The following is a 15,239-nucleotide window of genomic DNA, read 5'->3' as shown; positions in this document are numbered from 1 at the left end:
ACAATTGTTCTTTCAGGTAGATTTTATTAGTTAAGGATTTAGTCGTATACAATAACTCTAATTTCAACCAAATCTTTATAGCAGTATTTTCACTATCAACTTGTCTTAAGACATTATTAGATAAATGCAAGATAAGAAGACTATATGTAGTTTCTAAAATTTCAGATTTCATATCAGGATCCATATTTTGGGGAGAGCAGATTCACCACTAAGTGCTTTTGCACTTTTTGGTGAACAAGAACAGTATGCATTTTCTTTCCCCACATATTAAAATCACCTTTCCCATCAAATCTTTCAACATCCATTTTTGTTTGAGCCATTGTTATTAAGTGTTTCCTAACTCAATTCTTTACAATCCATAATAATAGAAAGATAATAGAACAAGCTAACTATTATTTCTTTAAGCCACAGTGACAATATATCAAGCAAATGAATAACACAGTCATGATAAGCAAACAAGAAGCAAATAGCAAGCCAAATATTTATCAACATTTTCAAGCGATAGTAACATAATATAGTAATCAACAAGATAAATCCAATCTTTAATCAATAAACACTTCAAACAAAATTATCTCAAACAAGAATAGCAATATTCAACTCAAAAGGGTTTTGATACCACTTGTTAATGTTTTATAGTTACTGAGTTCGAATATAATGCAAGACCCAGATTATTTATCACCCAAGAATCGCATAAGAACAATATAATAACACCATTGCACAAATCAACACAACAATATACTTAGTTTGAGTCCAAAGATTAGAACCTTACATCCAAGACAGAGGAATCCTCTAGCAAAATCTATTATGAATCGAAAAGAGTACATTTATAGAACCCTTTGACTTAACCAAACAAACCACAAATGCATTCAAAACTGAGAATGACAACAAGCATGATGCTGACTCGACAACGAGAAGGCCAAATCGGTAGAGAAACAAGTAGATTTCTTTTAGGATTGAAAACCCTAATACAAAGAATATAAAGAGACATAGAGAAATTCAAGCCTAAAGCTCCTGTGGTTTTTTCTTTTCTAAAGAAGCCAAAACGCATGCCTTTCTTCTCTCTTTTTCTTAATAAAACCAACTAATGGTTTATACCCATTAGATAAAGACTTAACCATGCAAAGACTGAACTGCCCCTGGATATAAACAACAACCCAAACATTGCTCAAACTTATTCTCTTAATTACAAAACTACCATTAGTTTTTAAGTCATAGATTCTCAAAGATAATGCATGCAAATTAGTTGCAACAACGGCAAAATATAATCGATGAAGCTCATATATAAACTATAATGAATTCAAAAAATAAATCAATAAAGTGTATAATAGTTTTCTTTTGGGCAAATACTATTATATACATGTATTATTATTAATAAAAAAAATTTAAAATAGATTTTCTTTGGGTAAATATATTTTTTAAATAAATACTAAATATGAACATTTATTAAGTAATCAAATATCTTTAATAAGTATCTATGCATAATAAAAAAATACATAATAAAGTATAAACATATCCTATAATATTCATTTATTATAAAAATTAATAAATACTAACTTTAAATTCATTTATTTGTATTTTATTAATATTATTAATAAATAGCTATATTTATACATGTAATGAACTTTCAAGTTTACCCGATTAAGTGGCATTAGACTTCTACAATAATTTATGTTCTTATATTTACATAAATAAAATAATACGTCAAACAATAATAATTTAATTTTCTGGCAGACATTAAATTAAACAAAAAAATATGTTAAGTTTTTCTTTTATTTAGAAGGCATACCCTAATTTATGACCCATTCTAAAATGAATTCATTAATTAAAAAGCATTGCATGGTCTAAAACTTCATACCACAAACCCATATCCATGCTACTTAACCCTAAGAAATATATATAGGCTAGATCATCGTAATTATTAAAATAACACAATTCACTTGAAATTTTATATCCATTTTAAAATCATTTATATGGGGCTAAACCATTCATCCAAATTTAATATGCATATCCCACAGCTTGTCATGGCTTGGTCATCCATAACCTTCAGTCGTACAACTTGCTTGTACATTTAACTAGATCTCGACTACTAAAACGTCAATTTCAACGATTAGGACATCAATTTACTCTAAATTTCATTTCCTAAATTTACAATAATAGTTGTATCTCTAATTTAGGCTTAATTTATGCTCTAATTTAGTTATTATAATTAGTTCTAATGTAGGCTTGATTTTAGAGATTGTAATTAACACTAATCTAGGCTTTAATTTAATCATTGTAATTAGCTCTAATTTAGGCTTTATATTAATGATGGATTTTATTTCTTACTGTGTTTTTTTTTTTAGGCTATAAATACTAGGTCATATATTGATGTAAACACGCAATAAAAAACATATCATTTCTTTTTTATTCAATTTTTGTTGTCAAAATTATCACAGTATCAGAGCATGTGTAAAACCACTTCAACCCTTGGTTCTGTACAATCTTTTTTTCTAGCAATCATTTCATTCATTTACCATCTTATTTTTTCTTCTTCTCTTGTCCCACTTGATTTTCGTGATTTCTCTTATCCTTGAAATCATGTATGCCATTAAAAGATGATCTGATGTATCTAGATCATTTGATATTCTTTTGAATGACACAACTTATATCATTTGGTCCCAAGCTATTTCTAGCTTTCTAAAAGGCCAAAAATTGTGGAGAATTGTTACTGGCTATATCAAAACCCCAAATTGAGGTATGGAGGAAACTAATGTTAAATATGGAGAACATATTGAAGATTGGGATTGCAAAAACCATCAAATCATTACTTGGTTTTGAAATTCCTCAATTCCTACAATTTATGAAGAATTTTGTTATTATGAATTTGCAAAGGAAATTTGGGATATGTTGAAAAAACGTTATGGCACAAGCGATTTGACTTTTCAATATCACCTACGAAATTGTCTACACCGCATGACTCAAGAGCCAAGTCAATCTATCCAATATTTTTAGGCTCAAAAGTGTTCTGTTTAGGATCAAATTGCCATGTCAGAGCCTGTTTGGGACAATATTGAATATGCACAAAAATTTCATAAATACAAGAATGAAGACTGATTGATTCAATTTTTATTGGCCTTACGAAATGAAATTGAGCATACACGAGCCTCCTTGTTGCACATGGTACCATTACTGACTCTTGATCAAGCAGTTGCTCAATTAGTTTCAGAAGAAACTTGTCTTAGATCCTTACGCTCCTAATATGATGACACAATTATGGTAGTTTCTAATGTTCATTCTACTCTAATGGTTGCTACAACTACATCTGTACCTAAGGTTGGATCTAATGGCTTTAATGAATGTCATAATTGCAAAAAACTCGGTCATCATATTTCAGAGTGTTAAAAGTTGGCTTGAAAACAATCTTTCAATTCTACCACTTTTCAAGCTAGATCTCCACAATTTCAAAATACTTTACATTATGTTGCTTTTGCTACTATTGTTGCTAATTCTAATGCTCCTGTTGTATCCGACACTACTACTATCGATTCCTCACCAACTAACATGTCATTTTCTATGCATGATCTTCAAGCCTTTCTAAATCATCATTCTTCCTTTTCTGGTAACAATTTATATTTTATTATGTCTATTATACCAGGTAAATTCTCTTGGTTTTTTTTACTGCATGCTCAATCATACGACATCTGATCCTACTTTGTTTATGTTTAAAGTTCCTACATCTCATATTCCTATTATTCATACTGTTGATGGTTCATCCATGTCAATTACCCATGTTGATCATGTTTCTACTCATAAATTGTCTATCAATAACACTTATAGTTTTCCTAAAGTTAGTCTTAACTAGCTATCTATTGGTTAATTGTGTGACCTAGATCTTGATGTTCACTTTTCTTTTTTGGTTGTAGTGTTCAAGATCCATAGACAAAACAGACTATTGGGATAAGGTGTCAAGTTAAACAATTATTTGAGCTCATTTCGCTTCAAGCCAATTCTTCTTCCATTGTTGCTACTTCATCTACCTTAGTTCCTTTGAATGTTTGGCATTCTCGGTTAGGTCACGTTTCTTTTAGCCATTTACAATATTTAGTTTCTAGTGGAAAATTGAGTCTTGTTAAAGATGAACATGTGGATTATGAGTCATGTCAACTTGAAAAATAAGTATATTTACCATTTTCTATTAGTAATTCGGTATCTTTAGAACCATTTGATTTAGTTCATTCTGACAGTTATGGACCAACCCCTATTACTACTTTTGGTTCTTGTTATTTTGTTATCTTTATTGATGATTTTTCTTGATTTACATAGATTTTTCTAATGCATAATCATTTTGAATTACCTGAGTTATACTCTACCTTTGCACACATGGTTCAAACTCAATTCTCATGTATCATTAAAATACTTAGAACTGATAATGCCATGGAATATAAGTAACACAATCATCTACAATTTCTCAAAACACAAGGTACTATTTTACAACCCTCTTGTCCCGACACCTCACAACGAAATGGTAAAGACGAACGAAAACATAAACACATTTTAGAGATTGTTCATGCTTTACTCATTTCCTTATTCTGTCCTAAAAGCTTTTGGGGAGAAATTGCTTTTACAGTTGTATACAATATAAATTGTATTCTTTCTTTTATTATTAATAATCAATCCCCTTATGAACGTCTCTTTGGGTGCTTTCCTAATTATAATTCGCTTAAAATTTTTGGGTGTGCTTGTTTTGTTCACACGAGTATAACAAGTTAAAAGCTCAATCAAGACCGTGTTGTTTTCTTAGATATTCTACTACACATAGAGGTTATAGGTGTTGGGACCCTATCTCAAAACACTTGCATATTTCTCACTATGTTGTCTTTTGGGAGCATAAGATGTTTTCCATAATGTCACAATTCTCTATTACAACTTCATCTACAGTTTTTACTAAACCCTCAATTAAGTCATTCCTTGAGGATTTTGATGCAGGTTCCTCTCACAAGCTCATCCCAACAACCAATGATATGCCTTTTTTTATTGAGTCAGTTATGTCTGTTGATCTAATCGATCCACTTTCCTTTAAAAATCTTTCACTTCGAAAATCTGACTAAGTAAGAAAAATTCTTATTCATCTTCAAGATTATTTTTGTTATTCAACATCTAGTTATATTCATAAGCCTCACACTTTTTGTGAGGCTTCCTCTGATCCTATTTGGCAGCAAGCTATGACAGAAGAATTATAGGCATTGGAGAAAACTCAAACTTCGGATTTAGTTTACCTTCCCCCAGGCAAGTCTTTGGTTGGATGTAGATGGATTTACCAGATTAAAACTCACTCTGATGGGACCATTGAACAATATAAAGCACGTCTTGTAGCTAAGGGCTACACCCAAGAATATAGAATTGATTATGACGAGACTTTTACTCTAGTTGCTCGATTAACATTAGTTCGTAGTCTTTTTGTCATTGTTGCTGCTAGAAAATAGAATTTTTTTTCAAATGGATGTCAAGAATGTTTTTCTTAATGTTGATCTTTTTGAAGAAGTCTATATGCAACCACCACTTGGCTATGACCATCCACCTAATAAAGTTTGTCGTCTTTGATGAGCATTATATGATCTTAAGCAAGCTCCTCATGCTTGATTTTAAAAATTCAGTACCACTATTTCCCAATTTGGCTTTTGTCTAAGCTCATATGATTTAGCTCTTTTCATTCACAAAACTGACAATGGTATTACTCTTTTATTGCTCTATGTTGATGATATGATTATTACTGGAGATGATAATATAGGCATTGCAGATCTTAAGAAATATCTTTGTTAGTCCTTCGAAACGAAAGATTTAGGATTTCTTAATTATTTTTTGAAGTTAGAGGTCATATCTTCATTTGATGGTTATTATATCTCTCAAGCAAAGTATGCATCCGATCTTATTTCTGGAGTGGGGTTGATAGATAATAAGATCACTTATACACCACTTGAGCCTAATATTTATCTCACTCCAACAAATGGTACTATTCTTTTTGATGCTACTCGTTATAGATAATTAGTTGACAATTTGGTTTATCTTATTATCACTCGTCTTGATATTGCTTATGTTATTCATATAATTAGACAACTTATGTCTACCCCTCACTCTACTCATTATGCAGCTTTTCTTCACATCCTTTGCTATGTCAAAGGAACTATCTTTAATGGTTTACATTTTTCAGCTAACTCTTCGTTATAGTTATGTGCTTATTTAGATGCTGATTGGTTCGGGATCCAACTAATAGGCGCTCTACCACTAGATTTTGTTTTCTTTTAGGAGACTTTTTGATTTCTTGGCAAAGCAAAAAACAAGCAGTAGATTCTCGCTCTAGCACCGAAGTAGAACATAGAGCTGTTGCATATACAATTGATGAGTTTTTTTGGTTTCGATGGTTGTTAGAGGATATGAGTGTTGTTCACACTGGTTCCACTACTCTTTATTGTAACAACCAAAGTGCAATTAAAATTGCTCACAATGATGTCTTTCATGAGCGCACCAAACACATCGAGACCAATTATTATTTCATTTGACAAGGCACTGTGACACTTCAATTTGTTCCCTCCGCCAATCAAGTAGTTGACATTTTTACCAAGGCTCATGCTCTTGGTCGTTTTCGAGAATTGGTATCTAAACTCAAGATTGTTTCAATACAACCCTCCTGAGTTTAAGGAGGGATATTACAGTAATTGTAGTATCTCTAATTTAGGCATAATTTATGCTCTACTTTAGTGATTATAATTAGCTCTAATGTAGGCTTGATTTTAAAGATTGTAATTAACACTAATCTAGGCTCTAATTTAGTGATTGTAATTAGCTCTAATTTAGGCTTTATATTATTGATTGATTTTATTTCTTAATGTGTATATTTCTTTAGGCTATAAATACTAGGTTGTATATTAATGTAGAAACACAATAAAAAACAGATAATTTCTTTTTTTATTCAATCTTTGTTATCAAAATTATCACTAAGGATCTACATCATCAATGTATCTTTGAAAACAACCTTGAATCATCCAAAAATTTATATCAAAATTTCTTATAAATTCTATTGTAAATGTTTCTTAAATGCAATTTATTCATTCTATTTGTATTCCTTAAACAACATTACTATTATCTAATTTCTTACATTAATTTTGATACAGAATAACAAAAAGGAATTCAAACATTCATTGAAGTGAAAATCATCCAGTAAATACGTTTTTCGTCTTAAGTAGAAAATAACTTATTTTCAAAAAACACTAGCTCAGATACCACATCTCTGAAAACAATAGGTTTTCATCCATCAATAAAGAAGTTTATATATTATTTATTTGAATATCAACTACAGACGTCTACCCTAGAGAGGAAAAGATTTAATTAGCAAATTGAAAGAGAAAATTTATGGAGATTATATGAAATTAGGAAATCTTAACTGAGAGTTTCATGGATAGGAATGGAATATCAAGGAAAACTAAGAAGAAGTTCTGTTTATGAGATCCATAGCAGGATCTCAACAAAAATATAAATTGAATTGACAACTTTTGAAAAACTCAACAGAATAACCAACAAAATAGAGACAAAAACTCAACAAGTTCAGAAAAAAATTATTTATACAATCATTTTTCAAAATTACGAAAGACAAAAACTCAAACACCGGTAAAAGTAATCATTGAATTTTCCAAAACCGAAAAAGAAAACGATCCAACATCATCAACTATGAGAGTAAGCAACTGCTCCACTCCCAAACTCACTAACTTCATCCATAAAGGAAATTAGCATGTTCTAAAACGATTAAACTTGTATATTCAAAAACTCTTAAAAGGAGATAATAAGTTTAAGAACTTTGATTTCTCGGCAACCAAACATGCAACAATTAGAGAATATGGACGGATACAGAACCTGAGGTGCGGTTACATACTACAGTCGCTCAAAGTGCGGCTCGGTTAGCAGTGAGTAGACGGTGGTGGTGGCAGTTGTGATGAGTCTAGAGTTTGTTCATTGTAATTGATTTTGTTTCGGAGGGAAAGCAGGAGATTGAGTGTGAACAAGTGTATTATAAACCTTTTGAAGCGAGAAGGGTTGAAGCCACGTGGACACCAACCAACAGTGAACCTCGGGGCATATTTGATCCAATTAGAAAAGAAAATAGTATTTTAAGAAGGCCAAAAGGCCCCTCTTTTTTTTTTTTTTTTTTTTTGGGCAGACGGCCAAAAGACCTATTCCCACCTACAGGTCATGCTATAAGTCTCAGTGAAATGGACATATAAGTCTCCAATCTAGACAAAAACTCAAGTTTGTTCTTTTGCCACATTTCATAAGGCCTAAATGAGGGCATACTGGTAACTATAATGAGCACAATCAAAGTCTTCTTTATTTCAGAGATTTTTCTTAGGCCCATATTTTCTCATAAACCGAACAAACCATGAAAAAAAACAGTTGCACTAAGCCCTACAATTAATTAGCTCTAGTTAAACCAAAAAAGACATCAAAATTTTCCATTTCCCCCACATTTTCTAGCAACCAATTCTTTCTCATTCCCCAACTTTCTCAGAAACCAAACAAAGCATATGCAGAGTACACTTAAGAAGTCAAACTAGCTTGAACGGAATAAAAACAATACCAAAAGTTTCCATTTTTTCCCTCATTTTCCAGCAATCAATTCTTTTCATTCCCATATTTTCTCAGCAACCAAACAAAACATTACCAAAGTATACTTATTCCCAACTGAACACAAAAAACACCAAAATTTTCCATTTTCCTCACATTGTTAAGCAACCAATCCAAGCATTCACAAAACATATCTAAACGAAAAAAAATTTCCAACAAAGATAAACCTCAGGATATGAACTTTCAATTCCTTCTGATGTTTCAGGAGCAGTGAAAACCCTAGTTGAAGAAGAAAGTGGGGCTGAATGGCAGTACTAAGCTTAACGGTACTAACTTTAGAGGGTAAAGAACAAGTGAAAGAAAACAACTTGGGATTTGAGGAACTGTGTATTGTAAAAGAAGGTAATATTGTTGCGGAAATTGAATTCGTTGTGCTTCGACAATTCATCGTGCGCTTTGCAGAAATTTAATTCGTTGCGCTTGAACGATTCATCTTCCGCCGGTCCATCTAGTCTTCAGGAGGCAAGAGGCAGCACCGACGGAGAAAGCATATGGGTTGTCAGCTGAATTCTAATCGTCGAAGAAGAGAGAAAATAAATTAAACCTTTGGGGAAAAGCTAAGTTTTCAAAACTAAGATAAAAAAATGAAATAAAAACTTATTTTTTTAATATTACTGATTAAATGATAATTATACCCTTAATACTAATGAATTTTGTTGAGTTTAATAGCTGAAGGGTGGGTATTTGAATTTTCAAAACTTAACAAGTAGAAGTGTTACAATGAACTAAACCTTGGGTGGGAATAAGTCTTTTGGGCATTTTATAAACTAAAAGAACACATGATAAAATTGTTTAAGAAAGGGCTTTCAAGCCTTTTTGCACAATTTTATTTTTATTTTTTCTTATTTAAATAATTTTAATTTATTAATAAATAATTTAATCTATAACATTATTGTTTTTCTTTATATAACATTAAATTTAGATTATTATTATCTCTAATTGAAGAATTTGTAGGATTTATTCTCTCATGAATTTTTTTTGATAAAGTTAGAACGTATCAATCGATGTTCTTTAAACTTTAAAATTAGGTTCGAAAAAATTAAAAGTAGGTTATTATACAACTAGTTGACACCATTTGTTTCGAAGTTTCCGAGGGGTAAAGTAGGTCATTATACAACTACATTCACATAACCAACTTAATGAACAAATAAACAATTATTCCTAATTATGGATTAAGTATATGGTATACACCAGAGAAAATGGGGTAGTTAAATGGAAAAATTATATAGTGGCTGAAATGACAAGGAACTTACTAACAACCAAAAGACTTCCAAGCCAATTTAGGCTGAAACAGTTGCCACAATAGTTTATTTGTTGATTTATCACCAACAAGGGTTAATTTTTTATCGAACACCATATAAAACTTATATTGGTAAACAATCTTGGTTAAGACATTTAAGAATTTTTGGTTGTAATGTCTTTACATTGGTTGATTCCTATAAGCTTAGTAAACTTGATGAAAAATCTCTTAAATGCATCTTTGTTTTGCTGTTGTTCTAATATAACCTTGTTAGAGGCAAGGTGATTATTATCGAGGATGTTGTGTTCAACGAAAAGACATATACGACTTGACATAAGAATATATAGATGATGTTTAATTTGAAATTACAAAAGAGATTAAAGTTCTACCAACTAAAGTACAAAAACAAAGGTCCCTAAGTTCTCTAGATTCATTCCCTTAAGCCTCACTGAACTCCATTCCTTCAAAAAGTAGCAACAACAGTAGCAATTGTTGTGCTCATCTTTAGATGAAACACCTCCAAAACAACTCATATCATTAAGGGACATTTATGGAACTACACAAGCCTTGTTTATTATTGATCCAACAATGTTCCAAGATGCAATGACAAAGGAAGAATGGTATAATGCAATGGAAGAAGAGCTTACAAATTCTTAAAGAATGAGATGTGATAATTGGTGGATCTTTCAAAGGCAAGACTACTATTAGGGATGGTCATTAGAACAAAGTTTCATGTAGATGGGAACAAAGTTACATGTAATGGAAGCATACAAAAGAACAAAGTATGCCTCATTGCAAAAGGGTACTCACAGCGAGAAATTGCAGACTACGAAGACACTTCTTCCCATATTACTTGGTTTGAAACAGTAAGAACTCTATTGACATTGATTACCCATTTAAATTGACCTATATACCAATTTTATGTCAAGTTAGTATTTCTAAATGGAGAGCTAGAAGAAGAAATCCATGTTTTAAAACTTGAAGGTTTCGTTATTCATGGAGAGCTACAAGATATATATGAGTTTTATTTTTTCCCTCTTATAGATGAGTTCAAATTCAGTATGAAGAAAGAGTTTGAAATTTCAAATTTACATGGGTTGCATTACTTTCATAGAGTAGAAGTAAATATGCATCTGACATGCTCAAGATATTTAATATGTTTAATTGCACTAAACTTTTGACTTAGGTTGTGTGATTGGTCATCGAATTCAAAATTTCACCTGCTTAGTGTAGTCGGTCTAACACCAAAAAAGTAATCGGCTCAAGTGGGTTAACAGTTAACCAAAAAAAATCACTTATTCTTCCAAATGACGATTAATAACATATATAGAAGATCCTTGTCATATGTCTTGCAACATTGAGATACATAAACCAGAAACAATATAAATGTTTTGGCCTTACAAACTAAGGAATGGGCTGAAGAAGCATTGATGTCATGACATTCATAATCACTTGGCCCTCAACACCATGTCCATCTTCTCCATGTAGATACACTAAATGAGACGATCTCGCCAGATTTAATATCATTTCTGTAATATTTTTGGGTATAGGAGAATTTTTAGAAGTTCTGAGCAAATTTAACTTCTTCCACCATTGCCTCGTCAGCTGTTGAATATGTTCTCGTCCAGCTTCCTCGGAGCACCCAGTTTCATTCATGTAACACTGGACTGCTTTAAGAACATCCCCTCTCTTTAACTCATCCTAATATAAACGATTTAAAGAAACACGATTAAATCTTGGAGATAGAATGATTCAAAGCAATATTCAAGGATAATGATATATTATATATATACCGTTGCAGTTCCCAAATCATCTTGAAGTCGTAAAACCTTGGATGCCAATTTCACCAAAGGTGGATGGCTCTCTATGAAATCTACTTCCTTTTCCACTATTGGGCTTGTAGCAGACAAGTATACCAAAGTTGACATTGCGGGGCCTGTAATTGATACATATGCATTTGCCATATATTCTTCTAGTGTTGTTTTATACTGACTGTGGAACCATCTTGCCTCGACGAGATATGCTTCTGCTACATCCCCCCACTGATCAATGTACATGGCATCATTTACGTTGAGAAAAAATTCAGAATTAACTATAAATTAATACAAAGGAATTAGTCATGCTTACTATTTTCATTAAATGTTCTGTGACGTCTGAATCTTGTTCTTTCAGAATGTGATAAGCCATTTCATTCATAAAGTTGTGAAGCGCAAGATAGGTTGTTTTCATGTAGCTTGGAAGCTGTTTCATTCCCTTAATATCCCACCTGAAACGAAAGAAGAAAAATTGGGAAAAGTTTCACATGAATATTTAGCTACACATTTGCAAGAACAAGAAAAAAAAAATTGTTTTTTCCATCAACCTTTTAATGGTGTCCGTCAAAAGCTCAAGTTCGGGTAAGGTGCCATAGACATCATAAATATCATCAATCACTGTAATTAGAGCAATGGCCTTTGAAATGATTTTCCTGGTGTATGAGTACTGAGGTTGATGAGCTATCCCCACAGCCCAAAAATATGACGTTAACAATCTGTTCCTCACAAAACTTAAATTTCCAAGACCAGTATCCCTCCACCACCTTCATAAGCAAAGTTGAAGAAAAAACAGAAATTATGAAATTATTATGAAATCATTGGAACTAGATGTAGAGGAGGGACTTTACTTACCTCTTGGTGTCTTTAAGATCTTCCTGGTGTATTGCCTGCACAATGTTGAAGCCTAATTTGGCAAGGTCGAGTAGAAGGTGGTTCTTGTCTTCTTGTCTCTCGTAGAAATCTATGAACCACCTTGTATCTGCTCTTGTTGGCCACCAATGAAGAGGAAGATCCAGTGCATGCTTCACCTGCAATGCCATATTTGGTTCCATATCCTTCATGTCAAGCTCTTTAAGATATTTAGAAGTGCACTGCCAAGCCTCCTCCATGATACTTTCTCCTTCTAACCCGTAGAGAGAAGCTTCATAAAAGCCTAGTATCGCCTTGATATCGTCACCGAGGCATTCCTTGAAACCGCCAGTCGCGTCCTTAAAACCATTAAAAACCTCTGCAGTCCAGAAAAAAACTTGTTATAGATTGCGATGATAATTGTTTTTTCTTTCCCTAATTTATAGAGTAAACTTCTTCTTTTTTTTGCTAAGTAAACTTCTTCTTCGATCACTACCTTCACTTATACTATAACTGTGTTGTCTGAGGACTCTGAACTCTAGAGAGGTTGCATATAGATTTCCTTTCTTCCATTTATCATCACTGTTCTTATGAAAGTTGTTCAAAATGTTTCCTATCTCATTTTCAAAATGGTAAGCCAATCCCAATCTTTGTAAGTTGTCAACCAGCTCAAGCTGTTTCAATGGGTTGTCCCGGTCTGCACTATTAATAATCATCCTCAATTGTTCGATCAGCTTTTCTGCCTTTTTTCTGTATGTATCTTCCTGCATGCATGCACGCATAATTTAAATTTTATATTATGCTACTGAACAAGACATGACAATAATTTAGTAAAAGAAGATGACGACTAGCTAGCTACCATGTACTCATTAGTCAAGGATAGCAGGTGATCTTCGTCCCAAATGCAAGGTTGGTAATTCGCTGATCGCCTAACAGCCGTTGAAGCATTAATTTCTGAGCTAGCAATGCACTGGACTGGCTTTTGTACACTAATACTGCTGGTAGGCCTTTTAGAGAAAAGTAACACTCCACGGTTTGGACAAACAGAGATGGAAGAAACTATACCAGCGGTTGAAGCAATGCAGAAAGCCATTACTGTTGCATAAATTCGAATCTGTAATAATATGTGAAGATCTTGATACGATATGATAAAACTGGGAGATTCAAGAGAATATTTATAGGGAGAGAAAGGTATATAGGTTAGAATTTTTTCAAGGAAATTAACATGCATCCAACTGCTAAACTCCCATCCAAAAAATCACAAACACGCTTACAATTACAAACATACTCTGTGGGCTTTATAACAGTATCTTTCTTTGAAAAATTGATTTTTTTTTTTTTTGCCAAATGTAAAAATTTGACCAGACTATAATATTTTAAAGGACAAAGTTTCGATTTATCCTTAAAAATGATAAATGAAAATCACAGCCTTAAATATGTATCAACTAATTAATGACATTTAATACATTAAAAATAAAACACACATTTATAATACAGAAATGCACAAAATATGCATTACAATATTTAAGAGATAAAATTGAGAAATGCAACGACTTTGTAAAGTATAACTTAGTAGTTACACAAGGTTGGGGTACCGTCCCAGATTTAACTTAGAAGGATTATTCTTGTTGTAATTTTTTGTTGTTAATTGATATATACAATTTCGAACTCTACCTAAAAGAGTCTACAACTACAAGAAAAATAAAAGTAACCACTAATTATTTCTCTACTAATTTAAATTAGTTAACAAAACTCATCTAGGTACTAAAATAGATTTTATACAAGTAATTTTTTAATTGCAAGTGATTTTGTTTTGACAATTATGTGTTTAGTTGCCGAATAAAGGTAAGATTCATTCACTCCTCCTGATGCCCTATGTTCTCATCGAAGGGAAATATAAGTAACTAAAACGTAAATAAATTTGTTTAATAACTAAAACTTTAGCTGTGAAATACAGTTTACAAAAAATGTAACATAATAATAGTAGCTAAACAAATAATCACATAAAAATACTATAAGAAAACATGGAAACAACAAATTAATTTTATGAGAGTCTAATCAGGGAAGAAAATTAAAAGATGATTTAAAATTGGATTAGTATATATTGAACGATTGAGATGTACTTGATTAGTAAGCTTTAAATATAAAATTATATCAAAATATTGTTAGCTCCTAATTATATTTATATTTAAATGATTAAAACATAATTCTTTTTATTATTATTTCCTTCCATAACAATTAATATACTCATAGGGATGAACTCAAACAGAACCAACTTAATTTGAATTGATATTCGGTTTGATTCAAACTGAATTTTAACTAAAGTTTTAGTTTGGTAGATTGATTAGAATTTGATTTGAATAATCAACAGATGATACTATTAATATGACTGATAAAACTATTCATCTTGTTGGTAAACTTATAATGATATCTTTGATCAATTCAAATTCAATTCAAAATTAAATATAATATGATTAATAAAACCTAATAAACAAAATATAATATTATAATATTATTAATTTAGATTTTAAAGATGTACTTGGTACAGTCATTCATTGTCTCCGCAAGTTCACCATCTCCTCAGCACAAGTTAGTAAAAAATTGCTTTCTTCTCTTTTTATCTACTCTGATTTTGGTTAATTCCCTTTTTATCTCAGATCTCATAATATTAATGTATCCTGTCA

The 15,239-nt window shown here is 31.6% G+C and overlaps 2 protein-coding genes across 2 annotated transcripts in view; both read right to left on the bottom strand.

The window, feature by feature from the left end:
- Window positions 1-13,699, bottom strand: part of LOC123226775 ((R)-limonene synthase 1, chloroplastic-like) — a 29,531-nt gene extending 15,832 nt beyond the window's left edge. The window contains exon 1 of the mRNA XM_044651299.1: window positions 13,415-13,699. Within this exon, the coding sequence (XP_044507234.1) occupies window positions 13,415-13,648 (234 nt within the window). The 5' untranslated portion in view covers window positions 13,649-13,699. The remainder of the gene's footprint in view (window positions 1-13,414) is intronic.
- On the bottom strand, window positions 11,267-11,928 carry LOC123227320 ((R)-limonene synthase 1, chloroplastic-like). The gene is made up of 2 exons (XM_044652084.1): window positions 11,686-11,928; window positions 11,267-11,593 (listed from the first exon to the last, which is right to left on the bottom strand). The coding sequence occupies exons 1-2, from the start codon at window positions 11,854-11,856 to the stop codon at window positions 11,297-11,299; spliced, it is 468 nt and encodes a 155-aa protein (XP_044508019.1). The 5' UTR covers window positions 11,857-11,928; the 3' UTR covers window positions 11,267-11,296.
- Window positions 13,700-15,239: the final 1,540 nt, after the last annotated feature.

This window comes from Mangifera indica, chromosome 10 (genome assembly GCF_011075055.1).
Source record: "Mangifera indica cultivar Alphonso chromosome 10, CATAS_Mindica_2.1, whole genome shotgun sequence".
NCBI classification, from domain to species: Eukaryota; Viridiplantae; Streptophyta; class Magnoliopsida; order Sapindales; family Anacardiaceae; genus Mangifera; species Mangifera indica.
The sequence above is the reverse complement of the archived record's forward strand: the minus strand, read 5'-3'. Positions and strand labels throughout refer to the sequence as shown.